Source organism: Ranitomeya variabilis, chromosome 7, assembly GCF_051348905.1.
Source record: "Ranitomeya variabilis isolate aRanVar5 chromosome 7, aRanVar5.hap1, whole genome shotgun sequence".
Lineage (NCBI taxonomy): Eukaryota > Metazoa > Chordata > Amphibia > Anura > Dendrobatidae > Ranitomeya > Ranitomeya variabilis.
The window spans coordinates 245,149,661-245,163,840 of NC_135238.1; the positions used below are offsets into that span (position 1 = coordinate 245,149,661).

The window sequence follows — 14,180 nt, forward strand, 5'->3', positions numbered from 1 at the left end:
TCTTCAGGTTCCTTTTGAAGGTTTCCGTGGTAGGTGAGAGCCTGATGTGTTGGGGTAGAGAGTTCCAGAGTATAGGGGAAGCACGTGAGAAGTCTTGGATGCAGTTGTGGGAGGAAGAGATGAGAGAGGAGTAGAGAAGGAGATCATGAGATGATCAGATTGTGAATGGCTTTGTATGTCATTTTTAGTGTTTTGAACTGTAGCCTCTGGGCAATAGGAAGCCAGTGAAGGGCCTGGCAGAGAGGAGAGGCTGGGGAGTAACGGGGAGACAGGTGGATTAGTTGGGCAGCAGAGTTTAGGATGGATTGGAGTGGTGCCAGAGTGCTAGAGGGGAGGCCAGAGAGTAGGAGGTTGCAGTAGTCGAGGCAGGAGGTGATAAGGGCATGTACTAGTGTTTTTGTGTTTTCATGGTCAAGGAATGCACGGATGCGGAAAATGTTTTTGAGTTGGAATCGGCAAGAGGAGGCAAGGGCTTGGATATGTGGCTTGAAAGAGAGGGTAGAGTCAAGGATCACCCCGAGGCACCAAGCGTGCGGGACCGGGGAAAGTGAGCAGCCATTGACATTGATGGATAGGTCGGGTGGAGGGGTAGAGTGAGGTGGGGGAAAGATGATGAATTCTGTTTTGTCCATGTTCAGTTTTAGAAAACGAGCAGAAAAGAAAGATGAAATAGCAGACAGACATTGTGGGATTTTGGTCAGTAAGGAAGTGAGGTCGGGTCCAGATAGGTAGATCTGCGTGTCATCAGCGTAGAGATAAACCGTGGGATTCTAGGAGCTGTCCCAGGCCGAAGGTGTAGATGAGAAGAGTAGGGGTCCTAGAACTGGGCCTTGGGGAACACCGACAGACAAGGGGCGAGATGAGGAGGTGGTGTGGGAGAGGGAGACACTGAATGTCCGGTCTGTTAGATATGATGAGATCCAGGATAGGGCCAAGTCTGTGATGCCAAGAGATGAGAGAATCTGTAACAGGAGGGAGTGGTCCACAGTGTCGAAGGCAGAAGACAGGTCCAGGAGGAGGAGGACAGAATAGTGTCGCTTGCTCTTGGCGGTTAGTAGGTCATTGGTCACTTTAGTTAGGGCAGTTTCAGTTGAGTGATGTGTTTGGAAGCCAGATTGTAACCGGTCAAAGAGGGAGCAGGAGGAGAGGTGGGAGGACAATTCAAGATGGACATGCTGTTCCAGTAGTTTTGAGGCATAAGGGAGAAGGGATATCGGGCGATAGCTAGACACAGAGGATGGGTCGAGGGAGGGTTTTTTGAGGATAGGTGTGATTGATGCATGTTTGAAGGATGAGAGGAAGACACCGTTTGTAAGTGAGAGGTTGAAGAGTTGTGTTAGGGTTGGGATGAAGACTTTTGCGAGGTTAGGGATGAGGTGGGATGGGAGCGGGTCAAGAGTGCAAGTGGTGAGATGTGATCTTGATAGAATGATGGAGAGCTGATTGTCTGTCATGGTGGAGAAGCTGGCTTTGGAACAGGGCTGAGAAGTCAAGAGGAGGGGCATTGGGGGCTGCGGGCCAAAGCTTTGTCTAATATTATCTATCTTCTGCTTAAAGAAAGAGGCAAATTCTTCAGCCGAAATGAGAGGAGAGGGAGGAGATGCTTGGGGACGGAGTAGAGAATTGAAGGTGTTGAAGAGCTGTTTAGGGTTGTGAGTCAGGGAGGATATGAGAGATGAGAAGTAAGTTTGTTTTGCGGCAGTGAGCATGGACTTGAAGCTCGCGAGGGACTGCTTCTATGCAGTGAAGTGCTCAGCAGAACGAGATCTCTTCCATCACCGTTCAGCGATCCTAGAAGCCCGTCTCAGTTCTTTGGTCAGGCTGGTTAGCCAGGGCTGCCTGTTGATTTTATGAGTTATATATGTATATATATTCCATGTGATGGAATTGAAGGTGTATATGCCATACGTTCACTGTGCATCCTCCAACAATCGGCCTATTAGTGGAAGCCACGGCAACAGATTCCATCACTTGTCAATTACGTATTTGTCCTGATGATTAGAGGCAGCAGATTTGGCTTTCTGCGATATATTGGTGGCATACTCCATGACTGTGTATCTTTGACATAATAAACATACATATTATATTCCCCCCTTCCTGCAATAAATGAATTTTCTCTCTGCTCACAATATAATCAAATTATATCCAATCTACCTAATATAAATGTGGTACTATGGTTTCACAGCAAATGGGAGATGTCCCAAAAACCCAAAACGATTGCAATATATGCTAGATATGTTAAAAGCATAATAAGAATTACAGTAATAGAGCCTTTCCTCATATTCAGTGTCCCCCTCTTTTTTTGTAGCCTCCTTCATCAGTGTTCCCTTCTATTTTTGTAGCCCCTTTCATCAGTGCCTCCCTCTTTACTTGCAGACCCTTTCATCAGTGTCTCCCTCTTTTCTTGCAGACCCTTTCATCAGTGTCTCCCTCTTTTCTTGCAGACCCTTCATCAGTGTTCCCCTCCTCTTTTCCGCAGGACCTCGCACTCGAAAGCTGAAGAAGAAGAAGAGTGATAAGGAGGATAAGCGGCCCCGCACCGCTTTTACTGCGGAACAGCTGCAGCGGTTGAAGGCTGAGTTCCAGGCCAATCGCTATATCACGGAGCAGAGGCGCCAGACCTTGGCCCAAGAGCTCAACCTCAACGAGTCTCAGATCAAGATCTGGTTCCAGAATAAGCGGGCTAAGATCAAGAAGGCGTCCGGACTAAAGAACGGGCTTGCGCTGCACTTGATGGCACAGGGGCTGTACAACCACTCCACGACCACCGTGCAGGACAAAGAGGACAGCGACTAGGGTGGCACCATGGCTCAGAGACCTTTTTTAGACTGAGACCACCTGCGGCACAACTGTCCTATCAAGCCAAAGATTTTATTATGACGATGATGATGAGGATAATAAGGAGGTGATTGTACTGGCGGTCATCGGAGGCTGTAATTTATTTTCTAATAAAGCAATTATTCCAGGACTCCTGAACTCATTGTGACAGCCCCCGAAGCAAGGAATGGAGAGCTACAAAAACAAGGTCTACACGGGACTGTGGCTACACGGGACAGGGGTTGCAGGGGACAGGGGCTACACGGGACAGGGGCTACACGCAGGGGTGGGATTCAAATTTTTAACAGGTTCTGTGTTTGTGTAGGAAAACCACACCCATTTTTAAGCCACACCCATTTACACACACCTTTTCCTCAAACATATACAAGTAGGGGCGCAGTCAATCCGTACCTCCCAACTTTTGAAGAAGGGAAAGAGGGAGCAAGTTTGCGGCAAATTTTAGGCCATGCCTCTGACCACACCCATTTCACAACTAGTCACACCCATATCCATGTCCCAACCACACCCATTTAGCACTGCTGATCACACTGTTTCATAAACAATAATTACAAACAAAAAAAAATATGGCCACACAGTGCTCCTTACTGTATAATGGCCCCACATGATGCTCAATACTGTATAATGGCCACACGATACTCAATACTGTATAATGGCCCCACATGATGCTCAATACTGTATAATGGCCACATGATACTCAAAACTGTATAATGGCCACACGATACTCAATACTGCATAATGGCCCCACATGATGCTCAATACTGTATAATGGCCACATGATACTCAATACTGCATAATGGCCACACACTGCTCCACACTGTAAAATGGCCACACTATACTCAATACTCTATAATGGCCCCACATGACACTCAATACTGTATAATGGCCCCACATGATGCTCCATACTGTATAATGGCCCCACATGATGCTCAATACTGTATAATGGCCCCACATGATGCTCAATACTGTATAATGGTCACACGATACTCAATACTGTATAATGGCCACACATGATGCTCAATACTGTATAATGGCCCCGCATGATGCTCAATACTGTATAATGGCCCCACATGATGCTCAATACTATGTAATGGCCACACAGTGCTTCATACTGCATAATGGCCCCACATGATGCTCCATACTGTATAATGGCCACACTTGATATTGCGTACAGTATAATGGCTCCACATGATGCTCCATACTGTATAATGGCCCCACATGATGCTCAATACTGTATAATGGCCACACATGATGCTCAATACTGTATAATGGCCCCGCATGATGCTCAATACTGTATAATGGCCCCACATGATGCTCAATACTGTATAATGGCCACAGAGTGCTTCATACTGCATAATGGCCCCACATGATGCTCCATACTGTATAATGGCCACATATGATATTGCATACAGTATAATGGCCACACATAGTTACTCCTATGCATGCAACTCCGCTCACCTCGTACACACACGGCTCCGCTCCATGCACCTTGTGCACACCCGGCTCCGCTCCGTTCACCTTGTACACACCCAGCTCCGCTCCGTGCACCTCGTACACACCCGGCTCCGCTCTGTGCACTTTGTACACACCCTACTCCGCTCCGTGCACCTCGTACACACCCGGCTACGCTCCGTGCACATCGTACACACCCGGCTCCGCTCCGTACACCTCGTACACACCCGGCTCCGCTCCGTACACCTCGTACACACGTTGCTCCGCTCCGTACACGTGGCACACACACGGCTCCGCTCCGTACACCTTGTACAGATAGCTCTGGTACATCCACACTGTAAACCCCTCCTGACTCCACACATAAGCTTAGCTTACCCTCATCCAGAACCATGACAACCAGCACAGCAGAGTCCTGCAATACACTGAGGCCCTTGATCATGTGACTCCTGACTCCTCCCCTCCCTTGACCTCATAACAGGTCCTGTGCGCACAGAGCAGCGGCAGCCATATATGTGGTGTGCGGCTCTCTACGGGTGGAGGGATGCGGTTCTGCAGTGCGGGACCGCTGGGCACTCTCAAACTCAGGACTGCCCCGTGGGATATGGGATGGTTGGGAGGTGTGGTACCGGATTGGGGCTCTAAATCATCCCGGTTCGGGGAAGTGGCTGCTTTTTTAACAAGCGGTTCCATCGAACCGGGGAGAGCTGGCCGAATCCCACCCCTGGCTACACGGGACGGGGGTTACAGGGGACGGGAGCTACAGGAGACAGGGGCTACATAGGAAAAGGGATACTGGGGAAAGTGACAGGGCCACAGAGAATAAAAAGGAGGATACAAAGTAATTGTTGAGAATGATATAATCTGTAAGGTCAGGTGAGTGACAAACAAATATGATTAACTGTTATGTCAGATTACATATAAGCCCACAAGGCATATCAATAAAGATCAAGCGATAAAAGATTGAAAAAAAAATTTGCTGAGATGCAGTAAACACTGCAGATAACTCGGTAGTCGGTATATATAGAGATAATGGAGGAGATGAATAATCAATGATAACCTGTATATATAGAGATAATGGGTGTCATGAATCACGGTGGATATTTTTATCATCCCCACCGCTGACACCTATATGTCATGAACCCGGGTTGTTTGGTTGCCCCCAGTTCTTTTCTGAAGGGGATTTATTTATATCCTACTTCCGGATTGGAACTTGCAGCTCTATGGCACCCCCCTTACCCTCAGGTCAGACAGGGAACTGCACCTAGGATAATTAGTCCCCAGAAAGGCTGCCTTGCGGTGTACTGGCTAATGGGCACACCCTGCAGCGAAGGCGATATAACTGCTCCCACTCAGGCGGGAACAATAATTATCAACGATGTCTGTCGCTGCCAGTTTTCCCAAAGGCTCAGAACACTTCCGCTGACACCAGCTCCTATTTCTTAATTAATAAAGGGTTAGGAGCCAACCCAATCAGCAAAATAATTCACTTCAGAGGATGTGACAGTACGTTATAGAGCAAGGAGAAACTAAGCTAGCAATTTTATATATTTTACTCCAAAAGGTCGGCAGTGTTTACCAAAAGTTTTAAAAAGATATTATAAAAGGAGACAAGTATCATATGTACAGACAATTACAAAAATAAAAGGGATCAAAGATGAAAATAAACTTATAGTTGCTTATGTCCTTTCATAGCAGAACATGCGGTGCGGGGGAGGGGCCATACATCAATATACATGACAGAGCGTCTCTCAGCTAGCTTCCTGGACAAAGACTAGTGAAAATGTGGTCTCAATATCTTATACCTGTGCCCAAAACCAAGGCACTCCCCCCTGTGGTGACCTCACTGGGTGGCTGAATACTCCCATTTCTGAAAGATATGAAATCCTGCTATTACCCATATCTTTCAGGGTGATCCTCATAGAAGAAAGACAAAATTATCATAATGGTCAGCATGACATGGGGTTAATTTATGTATAAACATGAAGTGGATACATGTCCCGCTTATGGAGAAATCCGTTCCTTGGATTTCATTGGGTTTGGATCCTACAGACTTCATTGAATTATAGATCTCTCAGTGGACATTCGGAATATGTAACTTTTATATCTCTATCACTAATTCGGATCAAGTTATGCCCTACTAAGTTTTTACATGAAAAAAAGAGCACATTACCACAGCTGCCTTTAGCCAGCTTAACACCATAAACTACACAGTGGGGGCTGCTGCACACTGGTATCAAATTGCAGAGAGTGTGTAGTGAGAAGAAGAGTTTCCTATGCAGTGTGAAGGGGGGGTCTGAAAGCCCACAGCGTGTGCCTGTAAAGCCATGGAACCTTCTGGAAGTAAACACAGAATATGGCATATTTATATTGTCATGACACCTCCCTCTTGTGGACCTTGCTATGGAGGCAGGACCTCTCGGTACTCCTCCATGCGCAACTCGGCAGGTTTGCCCCAGTGGGACAACTCATCTACGTTGCCATGCTTGCTGCCCATTTTGTGTTTGACCGTAAATTCATACTGCTGGAGGGCAAGGCTCCAGCGCAGCAACCTTCAGTTGGCACCAGACATGGATTGAAGCCAGAGCAGAGGGTTGTGGTTGGTCACCACAGTGAAGGTGCGACTGTACAGGTAGTGCTGCAAACATTGCAGGGCCCAGACCATGGCCAGGCACTCCTTCTCGATGGTGGAATAGGCCACTTCCCTTGGCAGAAGCTTCCGGCTCAGGTACAACACGGGGTCCTCTTGGTTCCCTGAGTAGACTTATGTAAAGTAAGCTGCGGAGACACCATCACGTGTTTCTCAACGCAAGCAATGAATAGCCAGGCCTTTCTCCGGGAAGGAACAACCACGGGAAGGGCAGCATCCAATAAAGGAGAATATCCAATAAAGGAAGACCACCTATGCCAAGCATGGTATCCATCCACAAACAGCTGTTTCGGGGTTTTTGCCCCTCATCAGTGTGGAGTAGGAAACTGGCTATTAGGAGCAGTGCCTGGTGAAAGGCTATGAAGGAACAGATGAATGACCTCGGGGAGACCAAAACATCCAACACTGCGGAGACACCATCACGTGTTTCTCAACGCAGTGATCCAGAACACTGCCCCCATCCCTTATGGGAAATATGCAAACGCATGTAAAGTAAGCTGCGGAGACACCATCACGTGTTTCTCAACGCAAGCAATGAATAGCCAGGCCTTTCTCCGGGAAGGAACAACCACAGGAAGGGCAGCATCCAATAAAGGAGAATATCCAATAAAGGAAGACCACCTATGCCAAGCATGGTATCCATCCACAAACAGCTGTTTCGGGGTTTTTGCCCCTCATCAGTGTGGAGTAGGAAACTGGCTATTAGGAGCAGTGCCTGGTGAAAGGCTATGAAGGAACAGATGAATGACCTCGGGGAGACCAAAACATCCAACACTGCGGAGACACCATCACGTGTTTCTCAACGCAGTGATCCAGAACACTGCCCCCATCCCTTATGGGAAATATGCAAACGCATGTAAAGTAAGCGCAGCTTACGCAGGATCACTGCGTTGAGAAACACGTGATGGTGTCTCCGCAGTGTTGGATGTTTTGGTCTCCCCGAGGTCATTCATCTGTTCCTTCATAGCCTTTCACCAGGCACTGCTCCTAATAGCCAGTTTCCTACTCCACACTGATGAGGGGCAAAAACCCTGAAACAGCTGTTTGTGGATGGATACCATGCTTGGCATAGGTGGTCTTCCTTTATTGGATATTCTCCTTTATTGGATGCTGCCCTTCCCGTGGTTGTTCCTTCCCGGAGAAAGGCCTGGCTATTCATTGCTTGCGTTGAGAAACACGTGATGGTGTCTCCGCAGCTTACTTTACATGCGTTTGCATATTTCCCATAAGGGATGGAGGCAGTGTTCTGGATCACTGCGTTGAGAAACACGTGATGGTGTCTCCGCAGTGTTGGATGTTTTGGTCTCCCTGAGGTCATTCATCTTTTCCTTCATAGCCTTTCACCAGGCACTGCTCCTAATAGCCAGTTTCCTACTCCACACTGATGAGGGGCAAAAACCCCGAAACAGCTGTTTGTGGATGGATACCATGCTTGGCATAGGTGGTCTTCCTTTATTGGATATTCTCCTTTATTGGATGCTGCCCTTCCCGTGGTTGTTCCTTCCCGGAGAAAGGCCTGGCTATTCATTGCTTGCGTTGAGAAACACGTGATGGTGTCTCCGCAGCTTACTTTACATGCGTTTGCATATTTCCCATAAGGGATGGGGGCAGTGTTCTGTATCACTGCGTTGAGAAACACGTGATGGTGTCTCCGCAGTGTTGGATGTTTTGGTCTCCCCGAGGTCATTCATCTGTTCCTTCATACCCTGAGTAGACTTGGCTGAGCACAGGACCGAGGCCAAACTCGCTGGCGTCAGTCTGTACCAGGATCGCTCGACTGCTTTTAACATGGGAGAGTTGCGCAGGGCTGTTTTCAAAGCCCAGAAAGCCATCTCACAGCTGTTCATCCAGTTGACTGTTTGGGGTGCCTCTTCCTGGTGAGGTCCTTCAAGGGTTTTGCCAGGCTACTATAGTTTTGTACAAAGCGCCTATAGTACCCTGCAGTGCCCAGGACGGACATCACCTGTTTCTTGGTCCTGGGGATGGGCCAGGATGCGATTGCATCCACTTTCTCAGGCTCTGGCCTCATGGAGCCCCCGCCTACCCGAGTGGACCTCTTTCATGCCCATCTGGCACTTTCCTGGCTTTATGGTCAGGCCTGCTTGGTGAATTCATTGGAGCACCTCCTGGAGATGCTGCAGGTGTTCCTCCCAGGAGAGACTAAAGATGGCAATGTCATCCAGGTACGCCAACGCTTACTTCTCCAGTCCCTGATGAAGGTGGTTGACCATCCGCTGGAAAGTGGCAGGGGCATTCTTCATGTTGAATGGCATGACCGTGGACTCGTACAGTCCGAAGGGTGTGATAAAGGTGGACTTCTCCTACCCTCAGTGCTCAAGGGAATCTGCCAGTATCCCTGAATCGGATCCATTACCGACAAATAATTCATGCCAGCTAACCGCTCAAGCAGCTCCTCGATGCGCAGCACTGGGTGCGTATCAGAGGCTGTGATGGCATTGAGCCCCCTGTAATCCACGCAGAACCGGGTGGTCTGATCCTTCTTTGGCACGAGGACTACATGTGAGGCCCACATGTGAGGCCCATGCGCTTTTGGACCGTTGAATCACCCCCAGCTGTAACATCTCATTGATCTCCTGGTGCGTAACCTGCTGCACCTCATCGGAGATCCAATAGGGTGTTCACCGTAGTGGGACAGGATACCAGGTGTCCACCTCATGGACCACTAACTCAGTTCTTCCAGGTCGGTTGGAGAACATGGCCCGGAAGGGTTCCAGCCTGGCTCGCAGCTGCGACCACTGGGTTCGGTGTTGTGAATTCCGCTCTTGGGCTCCCTCCGGTGGTTATAAGTAGCATTTTTGTGAGTTCTGCTCTTGGGCTCCCTCCTGTGGTTTTAAGTGGTGTGGCTGCTTCTTGGATTTAGCATCAGCAGCTGTTTTCACTGATCGTCTTTCTGGCTCTGCTATATTAGTCTGGCCTTTTCCCTAATTCAATGCCAGTTGTCAATTGTTGAGCTTGGAGTCATGGCTCTCTGAGGATTTCCCTGTCACTCTGACCATTTCAGCAAAGCTAAGTCCTTGCTTGTCTTTTTGCAGTTCACTTGTTGTGGACTTTGTTGTTTAGCACTTTTTATGTTTTGCTCATTTGTCCAGCTTATCAGTATGTATCTAGTCAGCTAAGCTGGAAGCTCTGGACAGCAGAGTTTGCCCTCCACACCTTTAGTCAGGTGTGGAGATTTTTGCATTTCTCTGCGGTGGACTTTTTCTAGTTTTTATTACTGACCGCACAGTGTTCTGTCCTGTACTAATTCTTTCTAGCTAGTAGTGGCCTCCTTTGCTAAATCTTGTTTCATACTACGTATGTAATTTCCTTCTCCTCTCACAGTCATTATTTGTGGGGGGCTGTCCTATCCTTTGGGGATTTTCTCTGAGGCAAGATAGCTTTCCTGCTTCTACCTTTAGGGGTAGCGAGATCTCCGGCTGTGACGAGGTGTTCAGGGAGTGACAGGAACATCCCACGGCTACTGCTAGTGTCTGTGTTAAGATCAGGAACTGCGGTCGGTATAGTTACTACCTGCTCAGAGCTAGTCGCATGTCGCTCCTTAATCACCAGACCATAACAGTTCGGTTAACAAGGTGCTTACCTCGACGTCCTCGATGGACCCACTGGCCTTGGCTTGGGCCAGCATGTCCAGGAGGGTGTCTTCCTCCCGGGAAGGTTGTAGACCAGTGGGACGCAGGCTTCATGTTCATGATGAGCCTTCATCATATTGATGTGAAATGCCTTTGGCCTAACCTGAGCGTGGTCAAGCGTGACCACGTAGGTGACTAGGTTGAACTGTTGGTGGACGACGTACGGGCCTTCCCAGGCTGCCTGAAGCTTATCCTTTGGAACGGGGACCAGCACCCACACCTTCTGACCCACCTGGTAAGTTCACTCCAGGGCGTTTTGGTCATACCAGTGCTTCTGATTGGCCTGGGCCTGCCCCATGTTGTCATACACCAACTGCGTCAAGGTCTGCATTTTGTCATTGACGCACAAGACATAATGCATGATCGACACTTCAGAAGGGTTCGGCTCCTCTTCCCAGGATTTCCTTACCAACCCAAGGGGTCCCCGAACTCGCCTGCCATACAGGAGTTCGAAGGGGGAGAACCCTGTCGAGGTGAGCGGAACGTCTTGGTAAGCGAAATAGCAGGTGTGAGACATACCACTCCCAGTCGCATCCTTGGGTCTCAACCAGCATGCGTAACAACTGTTTGAGGGTACCGTTGAAGCGCTCACATAAACCATTGGTCTGGGGGGGATACGCACTCGATACCAGATGCTTCACCTGCATCTTCTTTCAGAGAGCCTCCATTAGGCGAGACATGAATTGGGTCCCTTGGTCGGTAAGCATCTCCTTGGGAAATCCTACCTGTAAAAAGATGGCCAACAGTGCATCCGCCACCTTATCCGCCCTAGTTGAGGACAGAGCCACTGCCTCTGTGTACCGGGTAGCACAGTCTACCACATTGAGGACGTATTGCTTTCCAGAGCTGCTGGGGACGGCCAGCGGGCCCACAATGTCCACTGCGATCCTCTGTAAAGGCTCCTCTATCACTGACAAAGGGATTAGGGGAGCCTTAAGAGCAGGCCCCGCATTCCCCACTCTGACAGGGGATACAGGTGCGGCAGTAGTTAGTCACATCTGTCCCCATCTTGGGCCAATCGAAGTGTTGAGACAGCCGGGCCTTAGTTTTGCTGATCCCCAAGTGCCCAGCTAGTGGGATCTCATAGACAATCTGCAACAACTCACCCCTGAATTGGTACGGGACAACCAACTATCTTTCCCTCAACCACTCCTTTTGAGATTTTCCGAGTACTGTCTCCCAGTACAACCTCCCTCGTTCCCAGTACACCCTCTCCTTATCAGTCACGGAGGTTGGCATCTCAGCGAGGTGTCTCAAATTCTCCAGGCTTGCATCTGCACGCAGAGCAGCTTGAAACTCCTGGCTAGGGGCAGCCAGAAGCGACGTCAGAGTCACTTCCCCACTGGAACCCTCTGGGACCTGCTCTGGGTCCATCTCTGGTTCAGTCATCCCTGTGACTGAGGAGGTTCCAGAAGGCAGAACGTTATCTGCGTTCCGGGCACTCTGACTGCGGATGAAAGCAGCTATGTAGGCTGTCTCCCCGGGGATTTCCACAGACCCATCACCCGATGCTGATATGGGTACTACCTCCCCATGCACCACCAACATCTCAGGAGCAGTGCTACCTATGGGGCAGTTACCTTCCTCTGTGGCACTGGTCAGTTGCACGGCATTACCTTCCTCCCGGTTTCCATGCATCTCCCCATTTCCCTTAGCAACATTGCTTGCACCCATTAGGGGTTTCTCATCCATTTCACCCTGCAGAGTGACATGGCTGAGCACTCCTGCACCTGTAGACACATCATTAGGAGATAAATGGTTAGCAGGTAAAACATGCACATTTTCATCATCAGTATCACCCTTGGCATTTTCAGAAAAATGGTTATCAGGTAAATCGTTAAACGGTAATGCATTGTCGGGTAACACATGCAATTTCCCATCATTATCATCAGCATTAGATTGGGGAGGGAGGTCAGGGACATAATATGCAACCATCCTCCCCAAATCAGTCCCCAATAAAACATCAGTGAGCAAGTTATCAGACAACCCCACTTCCTTCACCCCGCTCCCGGAACCCCAATCTATATACACCCAGGCCATCGGCAAGGGACAATGGATGCCTTCAATCCCGGTGACAGTCAGGGTTTTCCCTGGAATAATCTCTTCAGGGGCCACCAGTTCAGGTCGGATGAGAGATCGTTCTACCCCGGTGTCCTTGAGGCCTTTAGCGACATGGCCCCCCATGGTGACTTGCTGCACGTTATCATAGACCCTCCTAACCACCCCACCCATGAAAAAAAGTGCTGCATTAGGCCCGGGGGCCTTGACTGTGGGGTTCTTCTGCTTCTCCGGACAGTTGACGCTAATATGACCAGTCCTATTGCAGGCAAACGCTTGCAAAGATCGGTGGTAGTTCTGGTGCTGGCAACGGGGACAGGGCCTCCGGTGAGTTGGCTGGCAGGGGTTCTGGACTTGGTTGCAGGCTTACCCTCTCTCTAGTTGGCGGTTCCTGGCTTCTGCACTTCTGATTTATGGTTGGCTTCATAGGCGTCGGCAATCTGAGCTGCTTTATCCGCGTCTTTGGGCTCTCGGTCCATCACGAACTGTCACACCTCAGCTGGGCAAAGATGTAGGAACTGGTCTTTGATCATCAGGTATCACAGCTGTGCAAAGGTGGTCACTGACAGTCCTTGGGTCCACAGGTCAAAGTGCATCCCGATTCCATGCACCACATCACTGTAACTGTCATGTGGGCCACGTTGGAGGTTCTGGAACTTTCTACAGTAAACCTCAGGTGTAAGCTGGTACTTCGTTATCAAGGCCTGCTTGATGGCCTCATATTCTTCATCTTGGTCTGGCGGGAGAGAAGCAAACACCTCCAGAGCTTTGCCTTTGAGCCCTGGGGTCAAATATCTGGCCCATTGGTCCCCAGGCAGCCGTTACTGTCTGCAGGTTTTCTCAAATGCCCACAGAAAAGTGTCCAAGTTTCCATCCTTTTCCATCACAGGAAAGTGCTCTGGCAGGGGTTTGCGTGATGGAGCATTGCTTGACTCATGGTTCCGCGTGGTAGATGGTACTGCCCCAAGTTGGGCCATCTGCAGTTCATGGGCCCTCTGAGCTTGGGCCTCCCGCTCGGCTCTCTCTGCCTCCCACTGGGCTCTCTCCACCTCTTGGAATTGCAGGACCAGCTGCAGATGTCTCTCCACGTCATCTGCCGAGCACTGTTGCAGAGCTAGCTGCAGATGGGGGTCTACACTACCCTGATTGCAAGTAGCCTAGGGCTGGCATTCAGTGGTTGGACCTCTGCTGCAGAACCATTTTTTGCTTGGGCTGGCTTCTGCATCCTCTGGGCCCTGAGCGATTTCCAGTTGCACCAGAGCCGCGACCAGTTGGGTTCTGTTTTTGCCTGTGGCCTCAATCTGTCTCAACCCGCAAAGGGCAATATCAGTGTCCTTGTTATGCTGCTTATACCAGTCTTCTCCAAGCATAGCCATGGTTGCCAAATAAAAGATAGGACAGATAAATGAAGAGAAGGGTAGGAGGTAATCGCTATACACACTATTGTCTCAAGACTAATAAACACTGAGTTTGTTCTCCCAAACTTTTGCGCAGAGTCCTCGCAAGAACTGTGTAAGTTTTTAGTGAGAGGAATGATT

General features: G+C 49.4%; 1 protein-coding gene across 1 annotated transcript in view; it reads left to right on the forward strand.

Annotated features, from left to right (window-relative positions):
* Positions 1–2,986, forward strand: part of EN1 (engrailed homeobox 1) — a 55,785-nt gene extending 52,799 nt beyond the window's left edge. The window contains exon 2 of the mRNA XM_077275259.1: positions 2,480–2,986. Within this exon, the coding sequence (XP_077131374.1) occupies positions 2,480–2,796 (317 nt within the window). The 3' untranslated portion in view covers positions 2,797–2,986. The remainder of the gene's footprint in view (positions 1–2,479) is intronic.
* The last annotated feature ends 11,194 nt before the right edge of the window (positions 2,987–14,180 follow it).